Here is a 17342-nt window from a genome sequence, read left to right as displayed (position 1 = left end):
TCTCTCTCTCTCTCACACACACACACACACACACACACACACGGCTCAGGTTGCATGTTTGGATTTTTTTTTTTTTATCGCTGTAGATAAAAGAGAACGGAAATCACACAGATCAGACAGCATGCAATGAGACTGGAATTACAAGTCTCTTACAAGCAAAAAGCCCTAAAGGGAGAAAACCTCAAACCGGGGTACGTTTTGCCCCCTGGCAAATGAACTGCAGCGGTAGTAGAGGCACAGCTGGTCCCTTTTTGTTCAGGGGTATGTAAACTTTTCAGAGCTGTTGATTGAGTTTGATCACTCACTACGGAAAATGTCTAAGAAAAGAGATTGGGAAAAGGGCCTGCTAAAAGCGAGGGGGAGGTTTCTCAAGGTGTACAAGCTGCACATTGGACACGGAAGTCTCCAGTCCGCTGAGCTTTGAGGGGAAATGGGTCTTGACCGCAGGAGCTTGGAGGAACGTGTGGCGTGTCAAATGGGCTCACGAAATCAAAGAAACTTCCTACTGCCTGATTCCACGCAACTTGGTCCTGCGTGTTTGCGCTGATGACTAAGTGAAGGCGTGATTAGTCTCCTCGCCCTTCGCGGGAGTGGTACCTCGGCACTGCTCCTAGGCAGCTGCTCGCGGTACGGCACGGGGATACTGGGCCAACTGGCGGACGGCCCTGGGAATCCAGGGGCTCGCGGACGCGTGACATTCACAGCTCCGCACCAGTCTCCATCAGCAGCCCCCAGAAACCTCCGAGGCTCGGGGAGCAGCCCGGCATCTCGTGGGCTCTGCTCCTCCCTCGCGGCGTGGGCGCAGGGATCAGCGCTCAGGCGCACCGGGGCTCCCGATGCGGTCCCGGGCTGCGCAGCTGCAGGTGCCAGGGAGGGCGGCGGTCTTCAACCCGGAGTGAGGGGGCGGGGTGGGGGTGGGGGGTCCCTGCATTCCCCGGAACCTGTACAGTCCTCCTCCCCAGCCTGGCTCCTCCTCCTCCAGGCTCCGGGCTCGTGCCCGCTGCCGTCTGCGCGCACCGCTCCTCCGCCCCCCTCCTCCAGCTCCTGCCACCCTCCCCCCTCCTCCTCCACCCATCGCCGCCACTACGGACGCCTTCGCCTACTGCTACTCCGCGCCGCTGCCGCGCTCCTCCTCGCGCTCCACTCCGGCTTCCTCCAGCGCATCGCACATCGCATCGCTCTTAGCTGGTTCGCTGCTGCAGTCTGTTTCTCTCTCTCTCTCTCTCTCTCTCTCTCTCTCTCTCTCTCTCTCTCTCTCTCTCTCTCTCTCAAGTTTCTTATTTCCTCACGATCACGGCAAAGAGAGGAAAGCATCGAATTCTGCTTGCTGTTTCAGGTAGGGTCGCACACGTTGGTGCCCACCGCCTGCGCCTGGCGTGCATGTCTCGCGTCCCCCCGCCCCACTCTGGGAGCTCCCTGGTACCCGAGGACGTTCGGGTCTCTCTCTCTCCTCCCCAGCCTCTTTAAAAAATAATCTCAGTATTCATCCCCAAAGCATATTTGCAACTATTACGTTCAGATTCGAGCGCCTGCCTGGCCGCACGTTAGCCTGGCTCTTTTATAGTCTCCAACTTTGCACGCGGATCGCCGCTGCCAGCCTTGCTGTGTGGAGCCGGAGCCTCTCGCTCCTTCGCTTATTGTGGTCGTTGGCTCCAGAGCAGCTGTCAAACGCGTCGTTTCGCAGCACTTGATCCGGGCCAGCCTTCCTTTAAGACGTGGTCTTGGGCAACCGTAGACAAGAGGGAGATTTTGATTTGATCTGATGTTGAAGTAGAGGCATGAGGATCGTGATTCACTGTCATGAAAAGAATAATCGTTGAAAAAGTGAGCTGACGGCCGCTGGCTGTTCGAGCTGTGGTTGCGGGGGTGGTCGTGGCGGAGGGGACTGTGGTATGCAGTGCCTTTCTCTCCTCTCCCCACTGCTCTTCAGCCTATTTCCCTGTCCAGCTCTCTGTCAGTTTGGAGTCTCTGGTGTTATTTCATGGGTGCAGGAAACAGCGTTTATTGATGGTGGGGTTGGGGGAAGTTCTTGGCAGAGCAAAAGGACTCATTCGCTGGTCATCTTGGCGTACTGAAAGAAAGAATCCTGCGACTCTAGTCATCATGCCCTACACTCAGTTCAAAGAAGTCGTTTTCATAGCTTTAACTCCAGTTACCTGCTGAAATCACATTCTTTTGGGTGACCTGCGGGGTGGGACCGAAAACAATTTTAAGTATATGTTGTTTTTCTTCCATGGCTTTCTGAAGAGGGGTGATGAAGACGAAATGGAACATCTCCAACATGCAGTCGCTCCTTCTTGCTTTCTTGCTGTGGGACCCAGCCAGGTGAGACACTCAATGGTGTTTGATCCTTTTAATTCAGGGTGAAGTGATGGTTTTTAGATGCTATCAATGCAGCTGTAGCTTGTGAAAATCAGGGTGTTTTGAAAAATTGTACTGGGAAAGTGAAGCATGAAGTGACAGACTGTAAAAAAGTTCACTGCTTCTTGTTTTTAAGCAATCAAATGCGAAAGTAAAGAAAAACATTTTCCTACAAAATAGATTCACTGAAGGAAAGATGATGCTTTCAATGGCAAATTCCCACATGGAGTTGCAGTGGTTAAGTTTTATGCACTTATCATAATGCCAAAATTCAGCAATGAAGTCAAATTGGCCTCCAAGTGAAAGAAAAAAGTACCAGCTGATTTGAGTGGAACTTATTATTTTTTTTTTCCTTCTTTCTTTTTGAAAGTACTCTTGGCTCTTTAAGTCAATACAGAAACCCCAAATGACATGTGAGTCTTAAGCCTCTAGGTGGAGATAGTACACAACTTCACAATCACAAAAGAAAACAAAGCTTGATTTATTCATCAACTTTTCACATTATTAATTTAGAGATCATTTATTACTAAAACGTTCACTGTGCCAGTGAGTACTTATTTCAAATGTGTAACTAATTTTCTTTCACCGGTGTTCTACAAACATGAAATTAATTTTATTGCTTTAAATACTTTCACGTTAGTTGTAGTCTTTTCTGAGTTTTAAATTAACAGTGAGATTTTTATTTAATACCTTTACAATACCAAAAGAATTACTATACAAGTTTTGTGAAAAAGTGTTTCTGACCATTGTTTAATTTTTTTCATTTAATCCCCTTTAAGTTTTATGTTTCTGTTCAAATAATGGGTAAAGTGGGAGTTATCTTCTGAAATTAAAAAGAAGAGTGTAATGGGGTCCAAACCACCTATTCACTTAACATCTAAATGTTGATTTTAGAAAGTAAATATAGAATATGATCGTAATATTTTTGAATGAAAATCTCTATGCAGAACTTTGTAACTATCAGTGGTTTGCTTAAAAATTAGCTGAAGTAGGCTGTATAGAAACTTTTGAGCCTAGAAGGTATGAACTGATTTAATTATATAACTTGAAAATGTTTTATGTTCATATTACTGTTTAATATTTATTTTTTGAATAATATTTGTTTAAATTGTATTACCAGTTTTTTGGAGTGTGATGAGTATTTTTAGCTACTAGTTCTGTTTTCATTTAAATGCAGAGGGATTCTGTTAATGATCTTTTACACAATACATTTTGATCGGAATATAATTACATTTGATCTTTAATTTGAGAGGCATGAGTAATCTATGATCAACCAAAAAGGATTCAAAATCCTCATGCTTAACTAAATTTCTTTCTACTAGGTTTGTGTTCTATATTTGACCAGTAGTGTTCATGCCAGTATTTTATTCTATTATATAAATGATTCTTTTTTTGGGGCCAGTAATTTAAATCTCTGAATCATTGTGAGAAAAAAATATGGCAATGAAAGGGGACATTCTGTTTTATACATTTAGTAACAAATTGCTGGATGCCACAGAAAATCAGGTCTCTGGCTTTATGATGGAGAGAACTAATAGAGAAAAGCACTGTTTCTTAACATATTGTAAGGCCATTTGTTCTTCCTATAAATTTTTCACCAAGAAAAGAGTAGCTAGGCATGTCCATTTTTATGTGGCCCCTTACTACTCTTTGGACACTACCCAAAAGGGACCAGTATCTTAGGAGTTCTACAGCAGTGTGTGTTGCTGAAAGCTTCCTGAGCCCACCTCCTCCTTCGCTACGGAGGTTGGCACTGAGCCAGTGGAGATTCCCTGATGTCTATATTGCTGTTGGCCATTGGGTGGAGGTATACCCAAGGTAAGGAAACAGTCTTGGTTTAAAAAGAGCACAAAACATAGAGAATCACAAAGACGTTTATGAGGAAGATAGAGACATTTGGAGCACTCCAGCAGGCAATTTATTTTCTGATTAATATTCAGAACACTGAAAAATTATTTTGAAGTACCCTTGATTATTGTACTAACTGTAAAATAACATTGCTAAACAGTCATACATGTGATAATCCATGCTCACTATATTGAGAACAGATTTTTTTAAAAAGGATTTATCCATGTGGAATGCTAAAGCATAGAAATACTACATAGTTTAATCATCAAACTTCTGATACTCTCTTATTTAGTATCCATTTTCAAAACCAGGTTTACTTTTCCCATTGGTATACTGGCATTTACAAAATTGAAAAAGGAGAGAAATGAGTTGTAACTTAAGGAAACTTAAATCCAAAGAAGGAAGAAAAAAAAAAAGCAAGGAAGAACATGTTGGTGCTTGTAAAACAAACATGTGTGTATATGTCAGCTTGTAAAATTATCTGTTTAGGTTGGTCCTGGCTAACATCCAAGAAGATGAGGCTAAAAATAACATTACCATCTTCACAAGGATTCTAGACAGACTTCTGGATGGCTACGATAATCGGCTTAGACCAGGCCTGGGAGGTAAAAATACTTTTCCTTAGAAAAATTCTCACAGGACAGTACTTCATGAAAGTTAAGGATAATATCCTTTTTTAAAAAATACACTTTGCTCATCAGCCTATTACTATATACTAAATATCATAGAAAATAGAAAGGGAGGCACATTTAATAAATGGTATCTGTGATTCCTTTTTCCACACATACAGTGTAGTTAGCACACCTTTGAAACGCCTAGAGTCATTTGGAGACAGGCTTTTAAGTCACAGTTTTCAGATGAATTCATTTCTAATGACTAGTTGTTCAATTTAAGAGTATGTTAAAATGTAACATTATTGAGCAAATATGCATATGTAGTGCCAATGATGACTTTAATCATATTTTACAGATGTCTGTTTTCATATTAGATGTGCAAATAAAGTTTATAAACATAAAAGAATATGTGGATTGTATTTCAACAAATGCTTTTTTAGAATTAATATTGTTTCTTTCTACATGAAAAGTTTCATTTTGGAAATATAACAGAAGTTTACCTTCTTGAAACTTTCAAAGACATTACAGGTTTACATTGGCTATAAGTCTAAATTACTGGTTTGTGGCACCATTTGATTCTAAAACTAAAGATTAATTTTAAGCTCATAAAAAATATATTGTTACCCATGAAGCAAAAGGAAATCAGCCCTGGTTAATATGTTCAATTTTATTACCCTTTAGCATTCTAGGTGATGCTAAAGAGTTAGGTGAAAAGTGGGATAAGTGTGCAATTTCTGAAGAGATTCTGAGTGAAAATACTGTTACTTCTGAATTCTAGCATGAATATATGGACATGTAATATTTGTTCAATTAAATACCTGAATTATAAGATCTACCTGTTATAAATATACATGCATGCACATAAGATATTTAGTTTGACAATTAATAAACAGTAAGATAAGTTAAGTGAGCATTTGGTATTGAGCAATGATTTATACAGTTAGGCTCGTTATTGCCAGGTTTGGCAACTTTGCCATCCTAAACTGCGTAAAGGGATAAGTACTGACTAAATGCCTGAGTATTGATAGAAACGCTCTCTTTGCAAAATATAGGTGATCGTTAATTCTATCTATTATCTGTCTATTTATCTTTGGAAATTATACAGTTTGGATTATTCAGGAGTAAGAAGACACCCAATTTGTTGTTAAATAATATATGCCATTTAATTGCTCTCAATTTTGACTTGAATTCCTGAGTGGCCCTGCACCTTATAAGAGAGAAATCTCAGAAAGAAATAGTGCTACAGTTATGACACATTGTAGTTTTAATAGAAAATTCAACTTGTTTGTGTATGCTAAGTTTAAAAACAAAAAGCCAAAAGGAACAGGATGTCTCCTCAGTAATTAATATGTCTAATGAGCATGAGTTTGGAATTGCTCTCTGTACCAACAGAGGAGGTAATGAAGTGTCGCTCAAATCTTGTCAGAGAAGAAAGCCTAGAACACAGCTGTCATAATTTATGATGATGGTATAAGTTTTATATTACACTAGAGCAGATCTTTTTTAACATATATTTTATTATTTTAGAACAAACTAAAAATCTTCAAATATTCAATATACACCTTGGATTTTCCTTATTTGAAGAAAATTTCTTCCTGGTTTATATGGTTCAGTAGTAGAAACTATAGTACATGAATCAGGATTTGAGTATGTCCAGTGACCTTCTCATATCTCTTTTTTAGAGTCTTTTACCTTATGCTTATGTATTATACTAGGTGACTTTCCTGACTTGCTGTCTTCTTTCTCCAATCCTTTAATACTGGGTGCATGTTAGGATCTCATAGCTTCATTAGCCTTTAGTTTCATACTGATTTTCATAAGGCACTCACTTTTCCTGAATAAATGCCTTCGATAACTTCCCATTGCTTTTGGAGGATAGTGGTGAAACATACGGGAAGGATCCTAGGCTTGGGAGCAGACAGATCTTTCCCAGAGCTGTACTCCATCCACAGCCACAAAGCTGTGCCTTGATTACATGATGTCTGTTTGCTTTGATTTAAAATGAACATGATATGTTTACCTTTATGTCTTATTAGGCTGTTGAGAGGTTCGCATAAACAAAAGTACTATTCACAAGGCTTATCTGCTATCTTAGCAGGTCAACAGACATCAATTCCTTTCCCCTTTCTTTATTTTCTCAATTTAATAAGATTTTTTCAAAACCTCCTCCCTTGGCTTCATTTCTCAATTTATAACAACTCCCATCTATTTTACATTTCAAATGAATCGCTTCTTTTTCTCTTGATAATCCTTTCCTGTCTACTTTTCTGACCTTTGGTCATATTATTTCCTCTAACTGGAATGATTATTTTTCCTTCTTTCGGATAATTGAAAACACCTTTCATGTATAAATCATCTTAACATAAGTCCTTTTATTCAAGCTCTTAACTGAAAAGAAGCTTCCAGATTCAGTTTTTTCTCTGTTGAACTTCTTTACCAATTGTTGACTCTATATCTCATTTGGAACTTACTATGTTTATCTTAAACTATTTATTACATTTTAATGCCTCTTTTGTTACCTCCCTAAGATTATAAGCTCATGAGGCAAGATACTACATCATAAAACATCTGTGATTTAAGCAACTACATGTTGATTTGCATATCATGGTCATAAAATAAATGTTGATTGTTTGCTTAACTTTTCTATGATCAGTCTTCTAGAAAGTGGGACTACTCATGTCTGACTGACCTTTTAATTCAGAATGTTGAGGGGACACGTTGAGCATCATGCTGCAGAAAGGCAGTGTGGTTCAGCAAGAGAACCTGGATCTACAAAGTAGAGATTTGGGTAAAACCCTAGCTCTTGTGCAAAGCAGTTGTGTAACCTTTTAATACTTTGCTTCTCTTGATGCACATTTGTTATCTGCAGAACAGGATTGCTATTATCATTATTTTGATAAATATATAAAGTGAATTGAACATAGTAAGTATAATGTACTAGTTAAGAAATAATAATTAGGGCAGGCTTGATAGCTCAGCGGACTAAGGAGTCTGTTTAGGCAGAATGCAGTAGCTAGGTTCGACCCCCAGCTTGCCGTCCAACCCCACCCACGGTGGTTGAGACTGGGTGTGGTGACACATGCCTGTAATCCCAGCATTTAGAAGGCTAAAAACTGGAGAATCACAAGAGTCTGATCTACATAGTGAGGCCCTGTAGACCCTGTCCTAAATACAGGAAAGAAATAATAATTAAAGGCTTTGAAAAGCTTTCTAAATACACTGTTGCAAATTTAAATAGTTGTGGGTACTTTCTGCAGCCAAAAGCTGAGTCTGACTGTACGTATGTAATAGAAATTTCAGGAAATTACTTTTACCATTGTATCCAAGAATTTAGAATAAGTTAAAAATAGGTTGAAACTCAATTCTATTTTTATATAACAAAATGATCATCTAGTGATAGATAATCTGGATGATTAATCCCAGTCATTATTTCATTAATGAGTAGTTAGGAAAGAGGAAACATTTTAACACTAAGGTGTTTTTTTTTTTTTTTTTTTTTTTTTTTCCCTTTCACTGTTCTACTACTTACTATATATCTCATCCTGGAAATTTACTTGGACATCCTGGAATTTGTCATTTTGTTTGGGAAAATGAGAATCATATTTTATTTTGAGAGAAAGACAATGTAATGGGATTTAGATGGATGAAAAAGGTTATATAACATCATGTTATAAAATTTTAAAATATTTGATGATTAATAATATATCCTTTTAAAAATTTAAGTTACATCACACCATTTGCTAGAAAACCTGTAATGTTGCCTTCATTCCAAATAGGATTTCTTGTGCTTGTCACCAAGGTCCTGCCTGCATGATGTTTTCTCTTTCTTTCTTTGACCTCATCTCACACAACTCCTGCTGGCCAACCCTGCTTCAGTCACAGTGGCTTTCTTCCTATTCTTTGAACACACCAGGATCATCTGGAGGCTTCTTGCCTCTTTGCTAGGATATCTACTGATCTTCTTTTGTCAATGGGGCTTTTCTGACCACCATAATAAGTAGTACAATCACTCCATCCACAGCACACATGACCCTTCTACCCACTTTCACTTTTTTCCAGTTTTTTTATCTACCTCTTCTAATAGACAAGATTATTTGTGTATTACAAGTATGTTAACTGCTCATTTCTTTGCCTCATTTTGAGGCAAATGTAGGCTCTCTGAGACCAGAGATTTTTGACTGTTGAATTTGGTTTGCTCCTCTATCCCTCCTAACCACCAAGAACAGTGCCTGTTACTTCGTAAGTATCTAATTAATTTTATGTTGATTAATTTTTTTAGTAGGCCAGCATGAAAACAATCAGCTGTAGAACTTACACTGTCCTTGAAATCAATGAATGGATTAGAATTTAAGTACCAAATTTGCCTTTCACCGTTAACATCATCATAGTTTTGGCTGACTTTTTGATGAATTGAAAAAATTATGCAACCAGTTACCAAAATCTTGATTGCATTAGGTGTGGTTCTAAATGTGTGTGTTTGTCCCACCAGTAGTTGGGCTTATTATCTAAGAAGTGGGAATATGGTCTTTCTTCTATTTTTGTCTCTCAGAGATAAATAAAAATTCTTAAGTTTGTAAAATTGATAGGTACTAATACCGTTAGAAAAAACAGGGATATTTCTGCAAGGAAAATATCTTAGGAGGTAGTATTTGAAAACTATAAAAGAAGTTTTGTAAGTCTTATGCTTTTGGTCACTTTCCTTGGGTGTGAAATGGGAAACTTGAGGTGACCTTTCCTTGAAAGCTGATCTATGAAAGCCATGCATTGCAATTAGGCTCAGCTATTTAATAAGTCAAGTTTTGCTTTGTCTTCAAGCTAGTCAGTGGAGCTAACAATTCCAGGGTCCACTTTTAGGAATCTACTTTTCCATAGAGACTTGCAAATTATTAATTGAAAAAAGAAGGAATAATTGATTTTTTGGACCAGTTTTAGAGAATTGTAGCGAGGTCTCATATATTTATGATAGTCAATATCAGCCATGTTCAACAATGATAGTTGTTATAAATGATAAAGCTTGGTATTAAATTATATATTCAGTCTGGAAAATCTAGATTGAAAACTATGGTTACATATATTCAGGAAAGCTGTTTTGAGGAAGTTGTACAAAAGAAATGTTTCTCTCCAGTGTTCTTACTGTGTACTCTGAAATTTTAAGATAGCATTATGTCAAAAGCCATGAAAAATGTGAGACTAGATCATAGATTTATTGTCTGAGGGTCAGCTTTTACTTCACTTTTGGATATTGATCCTCAGGCGGTAGAGAGGATGTATGATAAAATCATTACTCTCAAATTTATAAAATAAAGATATATGGTATTCAATTGTCAAAAGTTAATATAGAAAAGAATTTCTCAGGACTTACGGCATTTGACTTTACAAGAGTATTGTACTTCTTATAAATAATGGTTAAAGACAATGTCTGCTTTGAATTTTAAATCGCATAGTCATAATATATTATCTACATAAGAGTGTACTATTTTGTTTCTTTATTTGTAAAATGGAAGCAAAAGTATGTAACATTGATTTTAGGTGTTTGTTTTATTTCTTTATATATAAGTCTTTAGTACAGTATATGACAAAGGGAGTAGAACCTTAATGTAGGTATTCTGTTACCATTGTTGCTGCTGAGCCTATCATTATTTCTACTACAAATTCAGAGGACAACTTCCAGTATCACACCTAATTTATAAAATTTGTGACTTAACGTGATAAATTTGGAGCCTGAATAATATACTTTTAAAGAAAGAAGACATATATGTGCTCTGTATTCATTTAGTCTCTTTTTGAAGATAAACTTTTGTAGGTCTACAAAATCACAATATATGAAAACAAAACAAATACCAAATGAAAGATGACAATATATTGTCATTCAGAATTATTGCCATATAACAATTCAGTCACCAATTCATGCAAACATGTTTTCTTTTATTAAGCAAATGTACAATAAAACTCACTATAGGACACTGATGATGATTATTGAGTTTGGAAACATGCCCACCAGCCTCGCTGAGGTATGCTAAGTACTTTAAAAGTCAAAAATGGGTCTTTCAACTAGAGAGGGCAGCATTATAGTTGCCTTGAAGGAGCGGGGTTCGAGAAACATCCAAAGGGAGAATGCACAGCTAGAATAGCTTATATTCTAAGGAGACGGAGTGAGGAGGTGACAGAAAGATAGAGGATAGTTGGGTTGCAAGGTAATTACTTCTACTTTTGGAAGAAATTGTTATGATTAAGAAATATTTCTAGTTGCAGATGGAGGCAGGTTAAACTGCTATCTTCAGGGTCTCTGGCTTTTGAAGAGATGTGGCTTGGCATTCTCCACATTTAGGAAGCTAGAGTTTGTGCTGATGATTCTACAGAAGCACAGTGCAGCTGGGAATCTGGTCTCTCATCTGACTCAGAATCCTCAGGTCTAACAATGCCAGTGTGATAGGACAGAAGAAGGTAGCCATAAGATTTCCGTGCCTTTTCATGTTCTGCACTAGATCCACTCACTTCAGCCTGCCTAAAGTTCACAAAAAATACTGTTTTTGAGATTTAATCTATGAGAAAATGGAAGTCAATTATACATATTTCACATCGGTGTATATATAACATTTAATAAAAGTGTACATCACTGATATCAGGTAATTTATTTAATTTACTTATTTACTCAGTCAGTGGGACACATGACATATAGAAGGCAGAAACTACCAGTTCCAAACAGAGAGCTACCAGGTTAACACTACACATGATTTTCAAAATTAGGTCCTTCAGTTTTATATGGTGTTTTCCTATTTTCATCTGGCTTGAAAATATACATGAATGGGCTTCATCATAGTGCACCTTAAGGTGAGTTAGAAATTTGTTTATGTTACATATAGATGCTGAGGTACTTTTATTATTGCACTGCATAACCAGTAAAGGTCTTAGCATTTCTGTGCGCTTCAGCAACGCTGTGTGTTGATAGCTCACTCCTTGCTGTAAAATTGTTCCAACACAGGAACAGGAATCTTCAGAGATGGTTGGATTAAGATAGCTTTACAGATCTGTTTCTCAGTTTGTTGTTCTAACTAAATATATAGTTTGTGATTATTGAATAGGAAAGGCAGATCAAATTTAAGACAGCACTGACCTGAGTTGGATTATGTGGTGGCTCTCCCTGCAGAGCAGCCCTTGGGCAGAATTTAAGGTAACATCACTCAAGTGCATGGCTCAGGAAATAATATTCATGTTTTAATCAGCTAACACTGGGGCTTTGTCTTTATCATGAAAACTTCTTGATTAGCAGCCACCTGTTATTTCAACCATTATTGCTAGGAAGGCATTGCTGTCTGGTGATTTGAGGGATTGTTATTTTTGCCTCGTTAAAGCATAAGAAACCTGCACTGAAATATTTCATCTAGCATATTATCTCAGGAACCATGAATCCTCCCCTACAACCAACTGTCATATAGCCACTTTGATACACAGTGGTAGACTGCACAAGAGCCCTGGCCAATTCATTTGTTTTAGTGGTTTTGTATTATTATTACTACAGCTTGATCACATTATCCAAATCTATATTGGTAGTGGAAATAGCCAGATGAACAGCTCGGCCAGTCAGCTATTCATTACTGCCCAACGTATTAACATGAGATGGGACAAGTTAAATTATTCTAGTATTTTCTTCCTAAACATGTGCATATTGAAGGCATATGATGTTCCAGGCATGCTGGAATATACAGAGGTATGCTGCTGATCTTCAGAGGATAATGTGCTTCAGAGGACAGATGAGACAAGCCCACTACCATTATCAAAGTAACACAAGACATTTCCACACGTGCTCCATGAAGGAAAGTACAGATGTGTAAATACATAATAAAATATAGCCCTTTTTGTTCAGAACATATAACTGGAGTTAGTCAAATTCCAGCCATCCCTAAGTCTAATTCAGTCACTAAAATGTTTCTTATGAAGTATTGAAGACTTGCTGGGTACTATTTTATTTTATTGTTATTATTATTTGTTTTGCATTTAGGACAGGATCTACAGGGTCTCAATATGTAGATCAGATTCATAGTAATTCTGTTTTCAGCTTCCCATGTGCTGGGATTACAGGGTACGCCACCACACCTAGTCTTAACGCTGTCTCAGCGCGCCCCAGGGGCAGGTCCAGCAGGGCACTGAGTACTATTTTAAATACTGAAAATATTGTGATGAACAAGACCCAGTCTATATAAATTCGTATCACATCATATATTGACTCCTTCTTTTAGTTATCGTGGATATTATTTTTTTCTTTCACTTCATAATTAAGAATAATGATTCTGTATTTTCTTCATTGAAATGAAAATCTTTTATCAGGAATAGAAGAGTTATTTCTTGTACACTTACTTTCAGGCTGAGGATTGTGGTATTTATAGAAGGAGAAACCCCAGAGAGCAAGTCATTGCGGGCCTGGAGTAGGGCAGTGAGATTGTTCTTAAAAGAAGCAACATTCACAGAGACACTGAGACAAGCATCCGTTCTAGCTGTAATTCTGAGTGCCTTTGAGCAATTTTTTAAAAATCTATATCTTATCTTAATTTAATTTGAGTTTCATTTAAGGAAAAAATAACGACAAGTTCACTACAAAATTTAAATGATATAAGTAATAATATAAGATAATAGTCATTTTGTTTTTGAATTTTCAATACTTTGACACAACTGAATTTTTGAAACATTTTTAACTTGAAAGGCCTTCAATATTCGAGGTACAGATCTTATCATTTACAAGTAAAGTCTGATGAGAATAAAATTAATACTTAAATCATAAAACATTTCATGAGGAAGCTTGTTAAATTAGGAAAATCAACTGATCATGAAATAGAGATTCTATGAATTACCATTTGATTTACATTTTAAATACTTACCCTTAGTTGTAGTTTTGATATCTTTCTATACTTTACAATTTTTTTAAATTCAGAAAATAGCTTGTACAAAATGATTCATTTCCATCTTAATTTTAGATATGAGTTAACATTATTTTATGTTTTTTGCACACTTTCTGCTTAATTTTAGTATTTAAAACACCATTTTACACAAAACTCAAAGACTAGTAGTATAGGAGCATCTTTTTTTTTAATTAATGCATTTCCTAACACAGGATGGCAGCAGTTTTTTAGTGAAATAGATGCAAATGTTCCAGAAACATATCTGGTGTCATTCCTTCTACGTACAAGTATATTCATGTTTTGAGAGGTTACATTTAATTAGGATATAACTAATTTGTTTTAAAAAATAATAAAAGAAATGTTTTTCCTCTTTTAATTCTACACAGGTGATATTCATAGTAGTATTCATGTAACATGTCACAAGTAAGACAATTCTGTGTTCGACTGTTTGGGAAAATGTTTAAGTCTAATGAATTTTATGACTTTTCAGGAATGTCATATAATGAGAAGTAAAATGTATTTTATCTATGAGTAGAGGCCTAGGGTTAAATCACAAGGTTAAGGTGAAAGAAAGGGTAGAACTTACAAATGTTTCCTGATACCATCTGGCTTATTTATAGTGGTACCTAAAAGGCCCTTATTAGGTATTGGGTGGCCTTCCTTGAAGCATTAATAGTATCAGGTTCTTTTATAGAGGAGTGGGTAACTGTGTATGAGAAAAGAAGAGAACTCCAGACTTGAGTTGGAAGAGAGTAGTTCAGGGGAGGAAGACCAATGTTATGGGAGGCTTTGAGAAAGTGATGGAAGTTTCCTGTTTACCTTTAATTACACAGGAGAAGATTTTAAAATTTGAAGCAAAGATGGTAGATTACTAGCCAAATTGTTGGAATGAGAAAGTCCAAATTGTTTAGCTATGTGATTTTTTAACAAGTTTTTACAACAGAATTAAACAAGTCAACCATAATCAGAGAATTCTGTTAAATGAAATAAATTCATTATTGTGGTAGTGATTATATATCAAAAACTCTTGAAATCCTCAAGAAATGACCTAGTAGACTGAACTGCTAGCTGGATTTATAAGGAATAGTACAATCTGCATACCAAGACAGAAGTCTTAATTAAGATAAAATGGAATAGTAAGGCTGATGTTTAGGTTGAGTAGAGAGGAATATGGGAGGAGGATAGATTTAATTAGTTATCTGGAGCATGCAAGGGTAATTGTTGAAGCAAGAAATGTGAAACTGATGATTCTGCTTGGGAGAATAGCAAAAGGATTCTCCAGCAGATTCTCATAACAAAAATTTTTATATTGTAAGTAATTAAATGGGGTGGGCTTAAATGGTAAACATGTTATGAGAACAAATAATGTAGAGGATCTTTTGAGGAAGTAGTCATTAGTGTTTTAGTATGACAGCAATCAAGTCCCTTAATGCCTAAAAATTCAAAACTGATCATCTTTTTATCACTTGGAATAACTTAGGTTTAGTAGCAAGAATCTGTATGAAGAACCTTATTATTCAAAATGTTTGTGTTAAAGTTTGTCACTATTTAACATAGATGAAGTATGAATGATTGACTTCAAATATACCTTAAAATAAATAGTGGCTAGATTCTTTATAGTGAGGATGAGGCACTTGTAGTAGTGAGAACACTGTGGCAACAGAAGAATTCCTTTTTACCATTCATTCTTTTCAACCTCCTAGACCTTTTGAAGAGTTCTTAGAGGTATTTTTGCCTGCCACAGAATTGATGGCATGACTCATCGCATTAGCAGGGAAGGTCATTTGGGTTTTGCATTACTATCTTTGAAATGCGGAGAGATGGACTCCCATAGGATCCAGTTGCTGACTCAGGATGGAGACATTCACAGGAGACACTGCCTGCCTGCCGTTAAACTAATTCTGCTTGCCATTGTTATTCCCCCTCAGCTGTTAACACATCCAGTCTGGTCTTTGTCATTTTTGGTGACAACTTCCAATATAGACATCTCTCTCTCTCCCGGATTTCTGACTGCCACCAGTTGCAGGGGACAGCTGCATTTTCAGCCTTTATTGCCACTGTCTTAGAACAGCTTGGATGTTAAACAAAATCTATCAACAGATAAGGAAAATAGGCAGGTGCATGTTTAAGTGAGTGGATGTGAAAGTGAGGCAGAAAGCCAATGTCTCGTCATCAAAATTTTTCCCTTCAGGGAACTGTTTTGTGCTCTGTCATCTCTATAATTCCCCCTACCTACTTATAGAGGATGATGTGACACTTACATGCTTTTGTCTGAGACACCATTAGAGGATATAATACTCTTGAGCATCTTTTTATACTGCATATTTAATGCCAAAGGGAAACTAAGGAATTTTTTCTCTTTCAAATTGGGATAAGGTACCCAAATATAGGTGAAGAAGAATATCATGATAGCCTTCATCAAATGGGAATATTTGCCTGAAGGCAACAAGAACAGAATGTATAGTGCCTTGATCCATGTTCATGTTTTCCCTCAAAGAAAAAAATCCAGAGATAAGAAACTTGTAGGATTGGTTGTTACTAAATGATGGATGAAACCCGCAAACATTTTATGCTTTTCATCTTTAGTGTTTAATTCTATTCTTATTTTTATATTCTCATGATCCCAAGACTTCTGCTGCAGCTGCAGCTACCTTGTCCATGATAGATTTGCATAAGAGCAGGAGATGACACCAAATTGATTCTTTCCTTTTATCAGAATAGTAAGACTTCCCGACACTTGCTGCTGACTCCCACCTTTATTGCCTAGTGCTTTCCAGGCAGGGACACAACAGGAGAAATGAGTGTGTTAGCTCAGGTTGGATAAATTTCTGGCTTATATAAAATTAGAGTTTTTAGAAAGGAAAAGGATGTGTTGGATAATCAATAGACTACTGGTAGTGTCTGCCATATGTACTCATGCTATGGTGGAAAATTTGCTAAATTTCTCAATGTCACAGTTTCCTCCTCTGTACAGTGTGCACACGAGTCACCTGGATGGTGATTGGTAAACACAGATTTTGACTCAGGATGTCTGGTGGGAGCTCAACACGCTGCATTTTAACAAGCTCCTGGGTGATGCCAGTGCTGCTGGTCTTGGGCTACATTTCAAGCAGCAAGGATGCTTCTCTAAGGCTGACATATGGTACTGAACCAAGCAGTGTTCATAATGTATATGATGCAAAGGAGAGAACAACTCTGTAAATTCTTATTACATATTATTACTATTAATATTGTACCAGGGCCGGGGAGATAGCTCAGTAGAATAAGTGCTTGCCTGGCAAGTGCAAGGGTATGAGTTCAATCCCCAGTTATGAAAAAAAAAAAAATATATATATATATATATAATACCATATAATAAAAACATATTTTAATATATATACATAATTTATATAAAGTACAAAATACATATATTATATATTATATCATAAGATTTATTATACCATTTTTTTCTGACACTTAAACATTCAAAATTTTTGTTCCTAAAATTGGTAATGATTATATGCATTTCTCAGCAGGGTACAAACGTGGATACTTTTATTTCATATGACATGCTTTTGCAAAGTTGTTGGCTGCAATTAAACTGACCATTAATTTATGTAGATATATTACATAGAATTGAATATAA

General features: G+C 36.8%; 1 protein-coding gene across 2 annotated transcripts in view; it reads left to right on the top strand.

Annotated features, from left to right (window-relative positions):
* Positions 1–753: 753 nt before the first annotated feature.
* Positions 754–17342, top strand: part of Gabra2 (gamma-aminobutyric acid type A receptor alpha2 subunit) — a 146030-nt gene continuing 129441 nt past the window's right edge. Inside the window, exons 1-3 of one of the 2 annotated variants that reach the window (XM_004645656.2) lie at positions 754–881; positions 2248–2325; positions 4699–4814. In XM_004645656.2, coding sequence (XP_004645713.2) covers positions 2255–2325; positions 4699–4814 — 187 coding nt within the window. In that variant the 5' untranslated portion in view covers positions 754–881; positions 2248–2254. Of the gene's footprint in view, positions 882–1127; positions 1337–2247; positions 2326–4698; positions 4815–17342 lie in introns of those variants that run through there. The other variant, XM_023705991.1, reaches the window with a different exon arrangement.

This window comes from Octodon degus, unplaced genomic scaffold (genome assembly GCF_000260255.1).
Source record: "Octodon degus isolate 3935 unplaced genomic scaffold, OctDeg1.0 scaffold00235, whole genome shotgun sequence".
NCBI lineage: Eukaryota > Metazoa > Chordata > Mammalia > Rodentia > Octodontidae > Octodon > Octodon degus.
This window is presented reverse-complemented; position numbering and strand designations above follow the sequence as displayed.